The sequence below is a fragment of the Rhinoderma darwinii genome, chromosome 1, assembly GCF_050947455.1.
Source record: "Rhinoderma darwinii isolate aRhiDar2 chromosome 1, aRhiDar2.hap1, whole genome shotgun sequence".
Classification (NCBI taxonomy): Eukaryota; Metazoa; Chordata; class Amphibia; order Anura; family Rhinodermatidae; genus Rhinoderma; species Rhinoderma darwinii.
The window spans coordinates 222,048,536-222,070,274 of record NC_134687.1 but is presented as its reverse complement, the minus strand read 5'-3'; the positions used below and the strand labels follow the sequence as shown (position 1 = coordinate 222,070,274).

The window sequence follows — 21,739 nt, the reverse complement described above, 5'->3', positions numbered from 1 at the left end:
GAGAAGCCACACCAGTACCCATGTACCAGTACGAGGTACCAGTACAAAGACCCCCAAACCAGACTGCATCCTCGACTACAGTAGGTACATGGGAGGGGTGGACTTGTCAGATTAAGTCCTGAAGCCCTACAGTGCCATGCGGTGTGGTATAACAAGCTGGCCGTGCACATCATACCGATGGCTTTGTACAATGTGTACGTGCTACGTCGATGTACAGGCCAGACGGGAACTTTCCTGGAATTTCAAGAGGTGATTATCAAGAACCTAATCTTTAGGGACCAAGAAGGGGGGGGGGGCACCCAGTACTTCTGGAAGCGAGGCCACACGCATCATACCAGGGCAACACTTTCCAGGAGAAGTTCCCCAAACTGGCAAGAAGGGAAAAACTCAAAAGAGGTGCAAAGTCTGCTATAAGAGGGGGATAAGGGAGGACACAATATATCAATGTGACACGTGTCCCGAAAAACCAGAGCTCTGTATGAAAGAGTGTTTTAAAATTTATCATACATCCCTTGGTTTATAATTTACCCCAATTTTACTTACCCTGATGTACTCTGCACAGCTTATCCCCCCTCGTCTGTCCCCTCTGGGCCCTGCTGTGTGCCCAGGCAGCTGACAACAGCCACATGTAGGGTATTGCCGTACCCCGGAGAACCCACATTACAGTTTATGGGGTGTATGTCTCCGGTCAAAATGCTCACTACACCTCTAGATGAATGCCTTAAGGGTGTAGTTTTTAAAACGGGGTCACTTCTTGCGGGTTTCAACTGTACTGGTACCTCAGGGGCTTCTGCATACATGACTTCACACCAGAAAATCCCCAGTAGGCCAAATGGTGGTCCTTTCCTTCTGAGCCTTCCCATGGGCCCAAACGGCAGTTTATCACCACAAATGGGGTAATGCCGCACTCAGGACAAATTGGGCAACAAAATGGAGTATTTTATTTCTTGTGAAAATAAGAATTTTTGAGCTAAAACAACATATTATTGGAAAAAATATATATTTTTTTAATTCCCAGACCAATTCAAATAAGTTCTGTGAAGAAACTATGGGGTCTAAATCATCACATTACCCATAAATGAATTCCTTGAGGGGTGTAGTTTCCAAAATGGGGTCACTTCTGGTGGGTTTCCATTGCTTTGATACCTCTGGGGCTCTGCAAATGCGACATGGCACCCGAAAACCAAACCAGCAAAATCTGCACTCCAAAGAACACACAGCGCTCCTTCCCTTCTGAGGCCTCCCATGGGCCCAAACGGCAGTTTATCGCCACAAATGGGGTATTGCTGCACTCAGGAGAAATTGGGCAACAAAATAGGGTATTTTTTCCCTGTGAAAATAAGAAATTTTTAGGTGCTGTGAAAAAACTGTGCGGTCAAAATTGTAACAACAACCATATTTGAATTCCTTGAGGGGTGTAGTTTCCAAAATGGGGTTACTAATGGGGGATTCCTACTGTTTTGGCACCTCAACACCTTTTCAAACCTGGCATGCTGCCTAAAATATATTCTAATAAAAAAAAGGCTTCAAAATGCACTAGGTGCTTCTTTGCTTCTAGGGCTTGTGTTTTAGTCCACGAGCGCAGTAGAGCCACATGTGGGACATTTCTAAAAACTGCAGAATCTGATCAATACATATTTAGTAGTGTTTCTCTGGTAAAACCTTCTTTGTTACAGAAAAAAAAATGAATTAAATTGAAATTCAGCAAGAAAAACGAAATTAGCAAATTTCACCTCCACTTTGCTTTAATTCCTGTGAAATGCATGAAGGGTTAAAAAACTTTCTAAGTGCTGTTTTGAATACTTTGAGGGGTCTAGTTTTTAAAGTCAGGTGTTTTATGAGGGTTTCTAATACATAGGCCCCTCAAAGCCTGAAGAGGTACCTTAAAAAAAAGGCTTTTGAAATTTTCTTCAAAATATGAGAAATTGCTGTTTATGTTCTAAGCCTTGTAACGTCCAAGAAAAATAAAAGAATGTTCAAAAAACTATGCAAATTTAAAGTAGACATATGGGAAATGTGAACTAGTAACTATTTTGGGTGGCATAACCGTCTGTTTTACAAGCAGATGCATTTAAATTCTGAAAAATGCTATTTTTTCAAAACGTTCTCTAAATTTTGCAATTTTTCACCAATAAACACTGAATATATCGACCAAATTTTACCACGAACATGAAGCCCAATGTGTCACGAGAAAACATTCTCAGAATCGCTTGGATAGGTTTAAGCATTCCGACGTTATTACCACATAAAGTGAAATATGTCAGATTTGAAAAATGGGCTCTGAGCCTTAAGGCCAAAACTAGGCTGCGTCCTTAAGGGGTTAACGTTGGAGTATGACGAACTAATTGGAACACTGAACAAACAAATAATCCTTCCTCTGCAAGTCTCTATTCAGCTAGCAGAGACTGTAAAGGGTGCATTTCAAGTGGCAGGTATTTTTTACACTTGTTTTTTTTAGTCCCCCTAGGGGACTTCAACCAGCGATCGTTAGATTGCTGGTACAATACACTGCAATACTAATGTATTGCAGTATATAGTCATTTTCACAGGCCTCTGTTAAGCCGTGCGACAGGCCGGGCTTAACAGAGGCAAAGTGAAGGCAGTCCTGGGGGCCTGCACTAGGCCGCCCCCCTCTTTATAACGCCTCAGACCACAGCATTTGAAGGATTAAACTGCCAGGAACAGCGCGATCGCTGTTCCTGGCCGTTAGTGCCGGGTGTCAGCTGTTATATACAGCTAACACTCGCAGTGTTTGGAGCGGTTCAGCGTGTGAGCCTGCTCCATGCTTCAACCCCCACACAATGACGTGCAGTTAAATTATGATGCGTGAAGGAGTTAATGAGTCCATTTGAAGAAACAGGCAAACATGTAAACGATACATGGGCAGTATATAGGCTGCAAATGGAAAATTTACAGTTCACCATTTTTACAATCTGCAAGAGGAGGAGACAACTGATTGTAAAGGGTGAATCTGCTAGAGGAGGAGGTAGCTGCTTGTAAATCGTTAAGTCTCTCACTACAGAGGCAATATCAGATACTGAGGAGAAAGTGGGAGAGAACTTGGGACAGGATTTATCTTCTTTGTATCTCTACTGCTTCTAGTGGGAGACTCTTCAGATTATCCAGAAGCCTCCTCCTGCTGCTCCATTATACCATAGTTGCCAACATTTGAATTTTTTTCCAGGGACACTTAGGGTATGTGCACACACAAAATCAAAAACGGCTCAAAATACGGAACTGGTTTCAAGAGAAAATAGCTCCTGATTTTCAGACGTTTTGATTTTCGCTGTTTTTTACGGCCGTTTTTGGAGCTGTTTTTCTAGAGTCAATGAAAAACGGCTCCAAAAACGGCTCAAGAAGTGACATACACTTCTTTTTCGTGGACGTTTTTTTACGCGGCCATTTTTCAAAACGGTCGCACAAAAAAACGGCCCGTTGGAACAGAACGCTCTTTTTCCCATTGAAATCAATGGGCAGATGTTTGAAGGCGTTCTGCTTCCGATTTTTTGGCCGTTTTTCGGCCATTTACAGCCCGAAAATAAGCCGTGTGAACATACCCTTAGGGTGTGGTGTCTTTGGTGGGTGTGTCTTATAGGGGGTATGGTTTATATGGTGGGTGTGGCTTTTCAGAATTTCTGCTTACAAAAGAACAAGCAAAATTTCTGCACTAGTTTGGCTGACAACTACTATGGTGGCTTGTATGTCTCTGGTTATCTGGTTGTTTACAGGCAGGTGATGTCTCACTTTCTCACTAAGGCTAGGCGATATGTGTTGACCACTAATGGCAGAGTAAAAACCAGAGTAGATAGTGCCGCACTCAGTGCCCCTTGTAGATGTTGCTCCACACTGCTCCCTGTAGAGATTGCCACACACTGCTCCCAGTAGATGATGCCACAGTGCCCCCTGTAGATAGTTCCACAGTGCCCCCTGTAGATAGTTCCACAGTGCCCCCTGTAGATAGTTCCACAGTGCCCCCTGTAGATAGTTCCACAGTGCCCCCTGTAGATAGTTCCACAGTGCCCCCTGTAAATAGTTCCACAGTGCCCCCTGTAAATAGTTCCACAGTGCCCCCTGTAAATAGTTCCACAGTGCCCCCTGTAGATAGTTCCACATGGCCCCCTGTAGATAGTTCCACATGGCCCCCTGTAGATAGTACCACAATGCCCTCTGTAGATAGTACCACAATGCCCTCTGTAGATAGCACAATGCCCTCTGTAGATAGTAGCACAATGCCCTCTGTAGATAGTAGCACAATGCCCTCTGTAGATAGTAGCACAATGCCCTCTGTAGATAGTAGCACAATGCCCTCTGTAGATGATGCCACAACCCCCCGTAGATGATGCCACACCCCCCCCCCGTAGATGGTGCCGCACAGACCCCCCCCCGCAGATGGTGCCGCCCATACTCCCCCCGTAGATGGTGCCGCCCATACGGAATTGCTCTGGCCGGTGATTCCGCTGTAGGAGGTGCCCCTGACGTCAGTGCCATTATAAGGCCAATGAAGTCATGGGCTCATTCTATGAGCGGAATCTCCGTTGACGACGCTTGGCCGGGGATTCCGGCGCTCCTGTATATGGACAGTGACGTCATCAGTGGCTCCTTCTATGAGCGCAATCCCCGCCAAGACGTTGGCAATGCTCTGGCTGGTGATTCTGCTGCAGGGGGTGCCCCGGACGTCACTGCCCTTATATGGACAGTCAAGTCATGCGCTACTCTTGGAGCCCAGGAATCCCCTGCCAAAGCGTTGCTGACGCCCTGGCTGGGAATTCATCTCATAGAGAGAGCTCTGACTTCACTGTCCATATAGGGGCAGTGACGTCAGTGGAAGGGGCATCGCTAGCAATGGACCTCCGGGCCCCTACCCCTGGATCTTTGGCCTTTTGCCCCGGATCCCCAGGTGACTACCACTACAGGGGTCGCAGTGGTTGCAATTGTGACCAGGCAGTGATCCCGACCAGGCCGCTGCCCCCGCACCGCTTCTATAGAAATTAGTCCAACAACAGAACCTGTAAAAAAAACACAAATACACCCAAAATATTTTTAACATGTAAAAAAGAAAAACAATTATTATATTTACCTTTCCTGGGTCCAGCGCTGGAGCCGCAATGTCAGCAAGCTGGGCCCTATATCTAATCCTATGTGACACTGTCTGCTAAGCTAATGTATCTAATCCTATCCATAGCTATAGGGTCGTAGTGCTATAGATATGCTGTCTCATTCATATATATATATATATATATATATATATATATATATATATATATATATATATATATATATATGTGTGTGTGTGCGCGCATGTATGTATGTATGTAGGTATGTGTGTGTGTGTGTATATATATATATGTATATATATATATATATATATATACACACACACATACCTACATACATACATACATACATACATGCGCGCACACACACACACACACACACACACACACACACACACGCACACACGTACATACACACACACATACTTTTTTTTGAGTGGGTGAACATATGTTAGTACAAGGACACTTACTGCTGGGGCCCTGTATCTAAATCTATCATGTGTGATACTGTCTACTGAGACAAGGAGGGTATGTGGGACTACCTACAGCGGACTGCATGGCACTGCTCCAAGGGGGATGTATGGCAGGGGAACTCTGTGTGGAACCATACAGGGGGATTGTGACACTATATACAGGGGGAATTGTCTGGGGAACGTGCTACAGGTGTCTTTGATCAGAGCCCCGAGACATAACGTTGCTTGGAGCCCCGGAAAAGTTAAATTTGCCTCTGAGTTTTAATACAAGGATACTTACTGCTGGGGCCCTGTATCTAAGGCTACATTCACACAGGCATGACAGATTTACGTGCGTAAAAATAGCGCGTAAATCTGTCCGTGTGAGTTGCGTTTTGCATCAGTGTGGCATGTGTTTTTCACACACTTGCAAGCACTTTTTTTTTTCCAGTGTAATTGATGAGTGAAATACAGACAGCACACTGATGTCGTCTGTGTGCTGTCCGTGGTTTTCACGCACCCATTGACTTCAATGGGCAACTAGGTGTGTGAAATACACTAATATAGGACATGCAGTGAGTTTCACGCATCTGACACTCACAGCGTGAAAATTCACGCATGTGTGAATAGCCCCATTGAAATTGTCGCTGCAGAATTTAGTATGTCAGTTAACGTTGGACATTTTCTGCATTTGTCTATGAGCTCCAAATTTATATTCTCTCTCTCTTGGAAGTTCAGAGAGTGGCCAGCCAGAGAGACAATGACACGCATGGGTTGGTATTCAAACAATCTCTGCCCCCAGGGGGCGATCCATTTTTATTTATAAGAAATGAGAGTAGGTGGTAACCTCATACTTACACATATACATACCACATATGGTAAAATACAGAATACAAGCTTATCTTAGTATATATATTTAGCAAAATGGATTGCAAGTGTCATTAGGTTTTGTCATGTCAGCCTTGGTATCAGCTGATTACAAGGTCATTAGGTCATATAGTAGAAGTCTTCGAATAGAATACTCATCCCCCTCTGTAGGCTGTTTCAGAGTTACAACTGTCCGTCATGTTGAGCAATTTTAGGTTCACATTTTATAAAGATATTAAATAATCTTTGACAATATCAATGGGTCCGTGTGCTGTACGTTGTTTCAACGCACAGCACACAGACGAGCTTCACGCTCGTCTGAATGAGCCCTAAGCCTATCATGTATGATACTGTCTGCTGGGGCCATGTATCTAAGCCTATCATGTGTGATACTGTCTGCTGGGGCCATGTATCTAAGCCTATCATGTATGATACTGTATGCTGAGACAATTAATCCAATTCTATACAGTGGTGTAGCTATAGTAGCCTTAGTCTTATAGATATGCTATCTCCGATATGTATGTAGAAATTTAAAAAAAATGTGTGTGGGGGCTAAATATGTCTCGGGGCTTGTGTCCCTGATCTCTTAAGACCCTAGCAAAGCCCCTGGTCAGTGGCACCTCTTGCAGTGGAATCCTCTCCACGGCGTCGGCAACGCTTTGGCCAGGGATTCCGGCGCTCCAAGAGCGCATGACTTCCATATAAGGGGCACCTCGTGCAACGGAATCACCGGCTAGAGCATTGCCGATGGCTGGCCTGGGATTCCGGTCATACAGGGAGCCACTGACGACGTCACTGTGGCTGCTCTGCCATAGTATTCAATTGTATCTGCATCCTGAGGATGCAGATAGAATTGAATGTAGCAGTTGCCGGGACTGTCTCTGTAAATTCTGGACAGTACCGGCAAATTCGGGACAGTCGGCAAGTATGTTATACAGAGGACTCCATCTTACGTTTCTGCTAATATAACAACATCCAGCATGAAGAAGGATAACAGCAGAGATCTCCGCTGTGCTCATAGCTTCACAATTCACAGCCTCCCCCAACATAGTGGACTCTTAGGCCACATGCACTTGACCGTATTTTTTCCCTCCCGTAAATACGGGTCCGTTGTCATCCGTATTCCACCCGTATTTACGGACCCGTAAAAAAGGGGGCTGGAAATTATGCAGGCAGGAGAATTCCCTGACGTCGCCTAGCAACGCTCCCGTAATTACGGGTTCACACACGTAGCCACCTGTAATTACAGGAGCCCCATAGACTTCTATGGGCCTGAGTGTGCCGTAATTACGGCCTGAAATAGGACATGTTCTTTCAACGGCCCGGGCACCTTCCCGTAAGCAAACGGGAAGGTACCCGTGGCCAATAGAAGTCTATGGGCCCGTAATTACTGGCCGTAATTATGGGCGTTTTTACAGTCGTGTGCATGGGGCCTTAGGCATATAAATATGTCTAATAACTATAGATGCCTGCTTTTACTATTATTTTACTTTTTAAAAAAAAGTTTGCTAAATGTCACAATTTATGTATAGTACAATTTCTTTAATCCAACATTAACCCCTGCAGGACTGAGCCTGTTTTGGCCTTGTGCATGCAATTTATGTGGTAATAACTTTGGAATGCTTTTACCTATCCAAGCGATTCTGAGATTGTGTTCTTGTGACATATTGTACTTTATCGGAAATTGGTTCAGAGTGCACTAGGCTGTAGGAGGTGCACGAATAGGGTCCCAACCCAATTGTATATAGAGAAGTATTCGGCACACAGACAAATGTGGTTCATAAAATCTTTAGTTTTATTGTATTCAATGCCATGGGCAGAGTGCATGCAACGTTTCGGTCCAAAAGACCTTCGTCAGGCACTAGAGGTGTACAAAATATAACACGTAAGTATCTAGGAATCATTTCTGCACAATATGTGTAACATATCTCATAACACAAATGATATAGCAATTTATCGAGACAAGAAATTAAAAATAAAATTAAAAATAAGACAAGAACAGAATTTTTATGCAAAACACATACAGGGTTCATACTTTGTCAATACCTATGCATATATAACATTACATTTGATGCAAAAACGTAAAACAATCAAAAGCATGAGCCTGTGTATGCCAAACGGAAGACATCACATGCTCATGCTTTTGATTGTTTTAAGTTTTTGCATCAAATGTAAGTATGAACCCTGTTTTGGTCACAGAAAATTTTTACCAGAGAAACGCAACTCAATATTTATTGCCCAGATTCTGTAGTTTTTAGAAATATCCCAGATGTGGCCCTAGTGTGCTTATGGACTGAAACACAGGACTCAGAAGCAAAACAGCACCTAGTGGATTTTGGGTCCTCCTTTTTATGAGAATATATTTTAGGCACCATGTCAGGTTTGAAAAGGGCTTGTGGGGCCGAAACAGTGGAAACACCACCAAAAAGACACCATTTGGCAAACTAGACCCCTCAAGGAATTTATAGAGTGGTATAAAGAGCATTTTAACCCCACAGGATTTTTGCTGAAATTAGTGGAATTAGTCCGTAAAAATTCAAATAAATTATAATAATCCAATAAAACGTAGAAATTATCAATTTTTACAAGGCATAAAGAAGAAAAAAGCACCCCAAAATTTGTAAAGCAATTTCTCCTGATTACGGCATTACTCCATATGTGGTATGATATGCTGTTTGGATACACGGCAGAAGAGAAGGAGCGCTATTTGGCTTTTGGAGCTCAAGTTTGCTGGATTGGTTTTCAGGTGTCATGTTGCATTTGCAAAGCACCTAAGGTACCAAAACAGTGGAAATTAGTTTATTTTTGTGTCGCCATATTCTAAGGGCCATAACTTTTTTTATTTTTCCGTCAAGGAAACTGTGTGGGGACTTTTTTTTGTGGAACACACTGTAGTTTTTATTGGTACCATTTTTGGATACATGAGACATTTTGATCCCTATTTATTATTTTTTTTTATGGCGATCACCGTGCGGGATAATTAACATTATATTTTTATAGTTCAGGCTGTTACGGACACGGCGAAACAAATTATGCATAGTTTATTTTTTTCTAATAATAAAGGACTTTATAAGGGAAAAAGGGCTATTTTTAATTTTATTACTTTGAACTTTTACTTTCTTATTGTTGTACTTTTTTTTTTACTTTTTTATTTTTTATTCCCACTAGGGACTTGAAGATCCAACTGTTAGATCGTTGTTATAATGCCCTGAAATACTTCTGTATTGCAGGGTATTATACCTGCCAGTTTGACACTGACAGGTAGCGTATTAGGTCCTGTTTCTGGCAGGACCTAATCGCCTTCCGTAGATGGCAGACCCGGAGGCCTTTGTTAGGCCTCCGGTTGCCATAGCAACCATTGGCACCCCGCAATGCTGTTGTAACAACTTAAATGCGGCGGTCAGTATTGACCGCTGCATTTAAAGGGTTAATCGGCGGGGATCACCGCTGTGATCCCACCCGATGTTTACCCCCAGTACTAAGGCTGCTAGTAGCAACCTGTACTGGGAGATGCCGGGCTACGGGGAATACGTTTGTGCTCCGTTAGGAGCACACGTAGATTAATGGGCTGCAGGCACAAGGACCAGCGCTGCAGCCCGTTAATCTACGTGGGGTGGTCGGGAAGGGGTTCATTTAACCTGATAGATGCCAGTTTTTGGATGACTATAGAAAATTATACGAAATGTATGTGAGTCTAAAAAACAGCCCAATGCCGAATATGTAACTTTCATAAACCACGGAAAGGATTTTTACATTCCTGCTTTGCACTGCAGACCTGTAATAAACTATAGATATAGTCATGGTTTTTATTATGTGACTGCTGCCCATTGGCCACTTTTTAAAGGGGTTCTCCAGCTGTTAAATAATTGCTGTTCGCTGCATATGTGTTGAAATAACAAAACAGCCAATACTAACTTGTTAAATCCTCCGCCTTATCAGCAACAAATAGACCTATGGTCTCGCTTTGGCGATCGACTGTAGTTGTCATGTTCCGGTATGGCACAAATAGAGACCAGTGGAATACCACAGGTCTATCAACACTGCTTTAGAGGGATTTACACGCTAGTATGGGCTGTTTTGTTATTAGAGAGAAAAAGCAAAGATAATATGGAATTATAAGTCACAGACCCTAGGGTTTCACCACTATATATATATATATATATATATATATATATATGTATATATCAAAAATTAGCACAATAAAACATTTAAAACATAACATTGGTAAAGGTATTCATAAAAAATGTGTTTATGTAAAGGTTCATGGAAATAACATTGTTCCAAGAGAATACTAATAAAGCTGAGCAATATATCTCGCAGTTAAGACATGAAAGAAACACATTTTAAGCAGGTGCCACTGGAATTAAGCAAAATGAAATGATCTGGTCAGTTCCTGCAGATATCTTCCAATATCAAATAGAGTAGTTGTTTCTTTGAGGTGAGAGGGATGGGACACAGTCTGTCCTACTGCGCCCTGTCTAGGCTAATAATTCCCCATACTCCCTATAATACGGTGTAACAGTCCCGATAGGAGTGACCCTATCCAGAACCACCTCCTCATAAAAATGAATAGCCCTGAAAAACCCCTTCTAAATAGGTCAGAAAGAAAGTGGTCGTCGAGTGCCCCGACGCACTTTATCCGGATAGTCTATCTAGTATGGACTAATCAGGGGACCGCCTAGTCTGGAAAAAATTGTAGTTTAAAGTTTTCTGATGAACTGTGATGTGCGTATGGCACCATCAGTACTCTAACGTGGAGCACCATCACGTCACAGCCCACTGGGCGTCAAACATAACGCTTCCAGATAAAGTCTTCCTGTGATGCATAAGTCCTCCAATTGAGGGACAGAACTCTTTGTGAGATTTCCAGGAGATCGGCGACTTCAGCCCACAGTAGAGCGCTGCAAACAAAGCGCTATGTGACTATATAATAGGTTTCTGTGCTAAAGTTTTTGCTTAACTAATGTTCACAACAGAGGGTGACACAAAATCAATATACATATACAGTGAAGGAAATAAGTATTTGATCCCTTGCTGATTTTGTAAGTTTGCCCACTGTCAAAGACATGAACAGTCTATAATTTTTAGGCTAGGTTAATTTTACCAGTGAGAGATAGATTATATTTAAAAAAAAAACAGAAAATCACATTGTCAAAATGATATATATTTATTTGCATTGTGCACAGAGAAATAAGTATTTGATCCCCTACCAACCATTAAGAGTTCAGCCTCCTCCAGACCAGTTACACGCTCCAAATCAACTTGGTGCCTGCATTAAAGACAACTGTCTTACATGGTCACCTGTATAAAAGACTCCTGTCCAAAGACTCCATTAATCAGTCTGACTCTAACCTCTACAACATGGGCAAGACTAAAGAGCTTCCTAAGGATGTCAGGGACAAGATCATAGACCTGCACAAGGCTGGAATGGGCTACAAAACCATAAGTAAGACACTGGGTGAGAAGGAGACAACTGTTGATGCAATAGTAAGAAAATGGAAGACATACAAAATGACTGTCAATCGACATCGATCTGGGGCTCCATGCAAAATCTCACCTCGTGGGGTATCCTTGATCCTGAGGAAGGTGAGGGCTCAGCCGAAAACTACACGGGGGGAACTTGTTAATGATCTCAAGGCAGCTGGGACCACAGTCACCAAGAAAACCATTGGTAACACATTACGCCGTAATGGATTAAAATCCTGCAGTGCCCGCAAGGTCCCCCTGCTCAAGACGGCACATGTACAGGCCCGTCTGAAGTTTGCAAATGAACATCTGGATGATTCTGAGAGTGATTGGGAGAAGGTGCTGTGGTCAGATGAGACTAAAATTGAGCTCTTTGGCATTAACTCAACTCGCCGTGTTTGGAGGAAGAGAAATGCTGCCTATGACCCAAAGAACACCGTCCACACTGTCAAGCATGGAGGTGGAAACATTATGTTTTGGGGGGGTGTTTCTCTGCTAAGGGCACAGGACTACTTCACCGCATCAATGGGAGAATGGATGGAGCCATGTACCGTCAAATCCTGAGTGACAACCTCCTTCCCTCCACCAGGACATTAAAAATGGCTCGTGGCTGGGTCTTCCAGCACAACAATGACCCGAAACATACAGCCAAGGCAACAAAGGAGTGGCTCAAAAAGAAGCACATTAAGGTCACGGAGTGGCCTAGCCAGTCTCCAGACCTCAATCCCATCGAAAACTTATGGAGGGAGCTGAAGATCCGAGTTGCCAAGCGACAGCCTCGAAATCTTAATGATTTACAGATTATCTGCAAAGAGGAGTGTGCCAAAATTCCATCTAACATGTGTGCAATCCTCATCATCAACTACAAAAAACGTCTGACTGCTGTGCTTGCCAACAAGGGTTTTGCCACCATGTATTAAGTCTTGTTTGCCAAAGGGATCAAATACTTATTTCTCTGTGCACTATGCAAATAAATATATATAATTTTGACAATGTGATTTTCTTTTTTTTTTTTATATATAATCTATCTCTCACTGGTAAAATTAACCTAGCCTAAAAATTATAGACTGTTCATGTCTTTGACAGTGGGCAAACTTACAAAATCAGCAAGGGATCAAATACTTATTTCCTTCACTGTATATGAAACAAGTGGTTATATTAAGACTTCAGATGGGGAGTTACATCTCTTGTTGGATAAAGCCGTTCGCTGTAATGGTATCCAGTAATAGGAGATGATAAGAAGTGATGCCACATAGCAGGAAGCTCATAAATAATTAGTGGGATATTATAGCTAATGTCTAATGTTAAGAACCAACTACATAAAACCACATCCTTACCTAAAGATAATACCGCAAATACCTTAAATGAATCATAGCATCAAACCATCAGCGACGCCAATATGCTGTTTTGTTATTATAATATATGTGCGGCTGCCATAATTTTTGCATAACAGCTAGAGAACTGCTTTAAGCAGTCTACAGGGCCAAGGCCGATTCTAGCTTTTCTGCTGCCTGAGGCGAAAATTGAAATGGCGCCCCCCAGAGTTTGATTGACAACCCCCTGGCTGCTGTTCTACATTACTATCAGCCACCTCCTACTCTTTCAGATGCGCCATTGCCTTGTACTCCCCTGGCATGCGCGGTGCAGAGTACACCTCGCTGCACGGTGTGTGCCCAAGGAGTACAAGGCAATGGCGCAGGGGGATGTCAAGCATGGAAAAGTGGGTTTGGAGGCAGGACTATGTGACTCTTCATGATAGCGGCACTCACCCCATGACCCTTTAATGAGCAATTAGCATATAGTGTGCGCCATTTTAAAAGTTGATTTTATAGAGTTTGCTGCATCTGAAAAAAACATACAAGGAAATGTTTGGAAATATTGTCAGGTCATGTATTACCGCATGGTGGAGGTTCAAGGGGTTAAAACTACCTGACAAATTACCATTACATATACAATGAACTGAAAACAACTCCATCTGCCCTGCAATTTTGTTATTAGAAATATATCCTATATAATTACAGTTTCAGAACCAAGCTCTGACATATATACAGTACCACAACCAAGCTCTGTACATAAATACAGCACCACAACCAAGCTCATACATATATAGACAGACAAGAACCAAGCTCATACATATATACGGCATGAGAATCAAGCTCATTACATGAATACAGCACCAGAACCAAGCTCAGTTCATATATACAGCACCAGAACAAAGATCATAACATATATACTGCACCAGCACAAATACACCTCCAGTGCCTTAGTTCAACCCATGCTGTATAGGTTTGTATGGTGTAAAACTACAGCTCCCAGCATGGCCCGAACAATGGTAAGGATATGCTGGGAATCATACCACCTATCATCTCGCTGTAGATCATACAGTGATTACAGTACTGATAAGAGGCAGAATAAATATTTACTCTAAGTGACTCACCGGTGACGTCTCAGATTCTAGTTCTTTTTCTCTTTTCTTCTCCATCCGGTCCAGACCCTATGATGACGACTTCTCCCGGTCACGACCCATTTCTGCAGTTTGCCACTCAGATGTCTTCAACTTCTCACTTTTCAAACATTTCTGCACCTATAAACGAAGATAAAATTCTCATGGTGCCACACACTAAGCCACGAAATATAATTTTTGCCATACACTGCACCTCTAATTATAATAGCGCCGTATACGGTGTCCCCGATTATAATAGCACCATACACTGTCCCTGATTATAATAGCACCATACACTGTGTCCCACACACACACACAGTGCCCCCTGCTGATAGTGCCCCCCATAGATCCTCATGTAGGTAGATGCCCCTTGTAGATAGTGCCCTACATACAGCCCCCCATAGATTGTGCCCTACATACAGACCCCCATAGATAGTGCCCTACATATAGCTCCCCCTATAGATAGTGCACTGCTCAACATATAGCCCACCCCTGTATATAGTGCCCCACATATAGCCCACCCCTGTATATAGTGCCCCACATATAGCCCACCCCTCTATATAATGCCCAGATATAGCCCCCCTTGTAGATAGTGCCCACATATAGCTCCCCCTGTATATAGTGCTCCACGTATAGCCCACCCCTGTATCTAGTACCCACATATAGCCCACCCCCATATATAGTGCCCCACATATAGCCCACCCCTGTATATACAATCCCTCATATAGCCCACCCCTATATATAGTGTCCCTCGTATAGCCCACCCCTGTATATAGTGCCCCAAATATAGCTCCCTTTGTAGATCATGCCATTCACATTTTTATTTAAAAAAAACAAAAACTTTACATACTCACTTTGATCCCATTCCCACGCCGTCTGGTGGCATTGCAGACCTGCTCTCTTCTGAGCAGGTTTGCTGGGGCTGAACGATGAAAGGCGTTGATTGACAGGGCAAGTCATTCTGCCCTGCCAATTAGCGCCTTTCAATTACACAAGCAGCGCAATTAAGTCATTGCGCCACATGCATCGTTGGAAAGCGTTGAATGGCCAGGGAACGGAGCTCGGCTATTCATCGCTTATGCAATTATAGTACAAGAGGGTGTGGCTGGTTTCAGTGGCGCCGCTGCCCCCTCAGACAGATACCCTGGACAGAGCTCTGACGCAGATGTGAACAAAGCTTTAGTGGGTTGTTATAAATCTTAAAGGGGTTTTCCCACAATTTACACACACTGGTGGGATCCCCATCAGATGTTAATTGTGGGAAAACCCCTTTATAGGGAACCTGTCACCAGCGTTTCAGCTATTAAACTTTACATATCCCTCACTAGCCGCTGCTATAAATAGTTCATTGTCGTTATGCCCTCTCCTAAACTCCTCCTCCGACTGTAAAAAACGGTCTGCAAACATTTTGTGCCTATTTATCATAGTAATACGGTGTCCCTTTGTGCGCACACCCCAGAAGAAAACATCAATGCACAAGCGCAGGATTTTGTGTGCTGGGGGAAGACAAGGAGCTGTCAATCAAAAGTAAGGAGGCGGGGTAAACTCGGAAAGACTTGATGAATGAATATGACTCTTTTTTTTCAAACCAAGATTTTACTCTTTTCAAACGAAGATTTGACTCTTTTCTGCTCATTAGCATACTGTGTGGGAACACTAAAAAACTGAATACTGAAGCTACAGAGCAGACTAAGAAGACAATTATAGGTTATATAGAAATTATTTTTCTCCCACTACCACCAGGTTTTGCTGGTTTAACAGGTGAAATGCTGGTGACAGTCTATTGCAAAATATTTCACAATCACTCTTTTAATCAGTCTTATAACTGGTTCTCTCTGCTGTGTCTTCTGGAAATCCATAATTATATGGAAAGCAGCCCTGGGATGGATCCTAGTGCTGGCTTATTAGAGTTTCATTGTATAAATTAAAAAATACTTTTTATGGCTCACAACCTCTTTTTGCAAAGAAACAGTATCACACATTTTCTTTTAGTGTTGTTACATATGTTTTATAACTACAATAGCCAATAAAGGTTTTTTGAATATCTTGCATTTACTTTTAAATACATTAAATTTTCTGTAAAATTTGTATTTATGTAGGTAATAGATCAGCACCTGGATATAATGCATTCAGATGGAAACCCCAGCATGAACTTCAGCTTGCTAAGTAACGATAATGCTTTCATGAACTATTACCCTCACTACTTTACTCAGAGGACACTGACAGCAAGATTCCAGATGAACAACACTAAGCCCCCGCATGTCCAGATGGTGAGAAAACCAGTGTTAACTGTAATGGGCTTGCTGGCTTTATTAGGTACGTTTAGAAATTATGTCACAAGTTTGTATTAGTCACTGTAAAGTGAAAAACTAATAAACAATATTATTGGGTAGTGTTATAATCAAAAGACTCTCAGATACAGTGGCGTAACTAAAGTCCCATGGGCCCCAGGGTAAATTTTGCACCTGGACAACACCCCCCCGCCCCAAATCTCTGCCCTCGTTGCTTATTGCTTAGATGCACAGGCCCCAGTGGCGTTGCGAGTCTCAAAGATAATATAGCTATTAGACTTTTTTTTATGTGTGATAACATACCTCTAAATTACACAATCACAAAGTTACCACATAATACCACTATTCACTATACAAGGACGAGATATCACCATACTGTGACGGAACAAAACCCAGTATACAAAGGCCAATATTACAAATGATGCCACTAAACAAGAGACAAATAATACTGCCACTCCAAGACTACATATCACTACTACATATTGACTGAATAATAACACCATATTGTTACTGAATAATACCAGCACACCATGACCACATATTATCCCCATATAGTTACTGAATAATACCACCATACCATGACCACATATTACCACCACATAGTGACTGAGTAATACCACAACACCATAACCACATGTTACCACCACATAGTGTCTGAATTATACCACCATACTGTTACTGAATAATAGCACCACACCATGACCACATATTACCCCCCACATAGTTACTGAATAATACAACCACACCATGACCACATATTACCCCCACATAGTTACCAAATAAATACCACCATACGGTTACTGAATAATACCGCCACACCATGACCACATATTGTCTGAATTATACCACCATACTGTTACTGAATAATACAGCCACACCATGACCACATATTACCCCCACAAAGTGTCTGAATTATACCACCATATTGTTACTGAATAATACCACCACATCATAACAAAATTACCCCCACATAGTGTTCGAATAATACCACCATACTGTTTCTGAATAATACCGGCACACCATGATCACATATTACCACCACATAGTGTCTGAATTATACCACCATACTGTTACTGAATAATACCGCCACACCATGATCACATATTACCCCCACATATTGTCTGAATTATACCACCATACTGTTACTGAATAATACTGCCACACCATGACCACATATTACCCCCACATAGTTACGTAACTTACGAATAATACCACCATACTTTTACTGAATAACACCGCCACACCATAATCACATGTTACCACCACATAGTGTCTGTATTATACTACCATACTGTTACTGAATAATATCGCCACACCATGACCACGTATTACCTCCACATAGTTACTGAATAATACCACCATACCATGACCACATATTACCCCCACATAGTTACCGAATAATACCACCATACTGTTACTGAATGCCGCCACAACATGATCACATATTACCACCACATAGTTGCCGAATATAAGCAAATACAGTACGGTTCTATTCAGTGACTTGTAAGTCGTTCACTGTCCCTTTTCCTTCTGATTAACGCCAGAACGCCATGACGACTTTTTCCAGCCGCAACTTGTCTCTGCAAAAGTTACAGCACAGACACATTTGGCTTCTTTAATTTGTAAGCGTCCTTCCTACCTGTTCCCAATTCCTCCCTGTAATAGTGCTCCTCTTAGCGTCCCACACAGTAATAGTGCCACAACATAGTAGTAATGTCCTCATTTGTGCCCCGACACGATAGTAGGCATCTTTTTTACCCCTATATAGTTAGGTGCTACCATATAGTAGTTAGGTGCTACCATATAGTAGTTAGGTGCTACCATATAGTAGTTAGGTGCTACCATATAGTAATTAGGTGCTACCATATAGTTGTTAGGTGCTACTATATAGTAGTTAGTTAGGCGCTACCATATAGTAGTTAGGTGCTACCATATAGTAGTTAGGCGCTGCCATATAGTAGATAGGTGAGCCCCATATAGTAGACAGGTGCCCCCTATATAATAGGTTCCACCATTTAGTAGTTTAAGCCCCATAAAATAGTCAGGCCCCCTCCTTCATTAGTAGTGCCTGCTTTCGTGCCAATTAAAAAATAAAACTCACCTAACCCCGTACCCAAGATGATCTGCTGAGTCTTTGGCCTGCTACTCCGCACAGGCAGCGCAATGCTTTTATGTTATCACGTTACATGTGCCGGGACATCGATATGACATGCTCCGCAACCTCTAGTAGGCCACAGACCTAAAACAGCCTGTGGCAGGGCAGGGAGCCAATGGCTCTCTGTTCCGCCATGGTAAGCTAAGCGGCTCTCACACAGGGGGCCCATTGCTTGCGGGGTTTTCTTTCCTTCCGCTCGCAGTCACACCTCCTGCAACGCGATCGTTACACCCCTGCTCATATGCAATCCTGTCATTGAATGTATTCAGTGTCTCTGCGTCTTCAGGAAATGTATATCACATTTAGGGAATAAGTTCATGGGAAATTACACTGGTATATTTAGGGAGCACTGGGTTACATTTTACAGGGGTTGTATCATGTTAATTATTAGCAAGGAAAAAGCCACAAATTGTGATTTCCAGATAAATGGTTTTATGGTTATGAATAATTCAATAATTAAAAGCTGTTCATTATTTCACCATATAGTCTCAAAGTATCTTCTTGAGATACTCTGTGTGTTAATTCCTCACAAATTTCAAGATCTCGGCTTTACATCTAGAGGCTGAAAACCAATATAGATCTAATGCTAGGTAAACACAAATGTGTACAGGCTAAACAAGAGTATGTGAGCCAAATCCAGCAGTACAAATCTATGTCCTGTTCTGCCCGTTTGCTTCAATGTATTAGGTAAAATATATCAGTCTGGAGTCCAGGTTTGACTAAGTGGATACAATTGTATTTAGTCATGAGCAGGACTAGGTATGTGAAGGGGTGCCTAAAATGTTACATGTGTATGTAATGTAACACAGATCAAAATGTGTCCGATACACATACCTAAATATAATGGAACTAACAGAGTACTTTTTCATTAAAGATCCAACAGCATGCTTGTATGCAGAGGCATAACTTTAAGTTGTGCAGTGGTTGTAGACGCACCTTATCCCTAGTGCCTGCAGATCCCTCTGACACAGAGTTTACAGAGGCGTAGCTAGGAAACGTGGGGGGGGGGGGGGGGAGGCAGGGCATGTACCACGTGCGCAACTAGGAGGGAAGGTAGGGCGTTCGCCGACTGTCTTGCCGGGGCTCCCTTTGGAAACGGGATTCCACTACTAGAGGTAGGCCCTGATGTCATTGTCCATATATGAACAGTGATGTCAGGGGGTCCTCCAGGAGAGGATACATGGAAGCTGTATTTCAAAAAGTAAAAAACGAAATTAATAAAAATCAACTAAAAAGTTGCATTAAATACCATGATACATTGTTTTACATTAAAAAAAATAAAAAAGTGTTCAAAGGTTTACATAGCCTTTACGGTTTTGGTCTATTTCGTTTTTGAGATACATATCCTTACTATACGGAAAATAAATATTTGAGCACAAATACACCATGTATGTTAAAAAATATACATAAGTAATACATTAACATTTTATGTTTTGCAGGAGAAACACAGATTTCCACTTTCATGGTGCGGGACATGGATACATCCAACAACTGTAGTATTGTTGGAGTCATAGCAAGCGTGCATGAACCAAAGAGTGGAGATCAGACTGATAGCTGGCAGTCAACCATAGCCCTTTATGCTTCGGATGATAATAGAACATCTACTGACATCAATTTCATAACATTAAATCTAACAAATTTTCCAAAGTCAAAAGGTGAGAAACGGCGTTAAAGGTCTATAAAAAAAAAAAAAAGGGAATTATAACCGCTATATTATCCCCACCCTCATTTAATTTTTATTGCATCTAATCTTTTTTTAATGTTTGCATTAACTCTCTATTAGCAAACTGAGTTTTAAAGGCTATGGACACTTTTTTTTTTTTTTGTAGGATAAGAAAACTTTTGTGAATCCACTTTGACTTGATTAGAACTGGGAATAGAAAATTGCTCAGGACCACAAAGGACCAGCTGTCAGTGCAGCTCACTGACGGATTCAGCTTAGAACCGCTTTCTGCAGCTTCTATGTACTGTGATACATAGGCTCTGCAGAAGTGAAACAGTGTTTTTTTGTTTTTATATAAAAGTCAATTACAAAAGTTGTTCTGATCCCCAAATAAATTCATTTTAAGTAAAGAGAGAGAAAAAAGACCCCAATGGTGTCCATAAAATGCCACATAAGGGAAATGTAAAAGTGTGAAGACTACTGTGCGTTAGCAATTATCTTGTCAAAGAAGCGTGTCCCTACACACTGACACTGTTCAATCAGTGCTGACTGTTTCGGGAAACACAACATTCACAAAGGGAATTGCAATTCCCAGTTGTTTATTAATACATTTCCAGGAGGAATTACAAAGAAACAACATAAAGTTCTAAAAAGTTATTTTGTGGGGCATAAACGTTTTTACTAAAGCAGACGTGATGGGAAAGCCGACAGGTCCTCTTTACTATGGGATATTTTTTATTTTTTTGCTACAAGACTAATGTATTTGGTTATCTGAATCTAACACCTTGCTCTGTTTTAGATCTTGTATATGTAACATATTATATGGACAACATATTAACCAATCCATTATTGGAATGGCAAAAGGCAGGGAGTCCAGATTTTCCTTCTGTTGAAGAATTTCAACACATGCGTGATACAGAGGTAAAATAATATAGAACAGCCTTTACAATGTTTAAAATAAAATGAATGCATGTTTGTATCTAACTATCTTGCTGTAATAATGCTCTTCTGAGAGCACTGGAATAGTCTGAGGTATTACGCTGGATAACACTGGCTTTATGTCAATATCCTGAATGTTTTTGTCATTAGGATATTGTAAGTGACTAGAACCTCTATTTAAAACGCACATAACACCCGTCTGAGACATTTCTGTATTAACAGTCCCCACCATTGTGGCTGTCCTCTGGATCACGATAGTACCTTATGTAGGGACAACTGAAAAACCTACCTTAACAGGCATTGCTAATGGATTTATGAATGTTATTGTAGTGGTAACTATAGTTTTCATAATGTACATTTGCTTATAAAGATGTTGATTCTGCAGAGTAACCAGAGTTAAGGAGGCAAA

At 41.8% G+C, this 21,739-nt stretch overlaps 1 protein-coding gene across 4 annotated transcripts in view; it reads left to right on the top strand.

The window, feature by feature from the left end:
- Positions 1 to 21,739, top strand: part of IDUA (alpha-L-iduronidase) — a 172,343-nt gene that overhangs the window by 146,461 nt on the left and 4,143 nt on the right. For all 4 annotated transcript variants that reach the window (XM_075849860.1, XM_075849859.1, XM_075849861.1 and 1 more), the window contains exons 8-10: positions 16,382 to 16,598; positions 20,168 to 20,383; positions 21,191 to 21,312. In XM_075849860.1, coding sequence (XP_075705975.1) covers positions 16,382 to 16,598; positions 20,168 to 20,383; positions 21,191 to 21,312 — 555 coding nt within the window. The remainder of the gene's footprint in view (positions 1 to 16,381; positions 16,599 to 20,167; positions 20,384 to 21,190; positions 21,313 to 21,739) is intronic.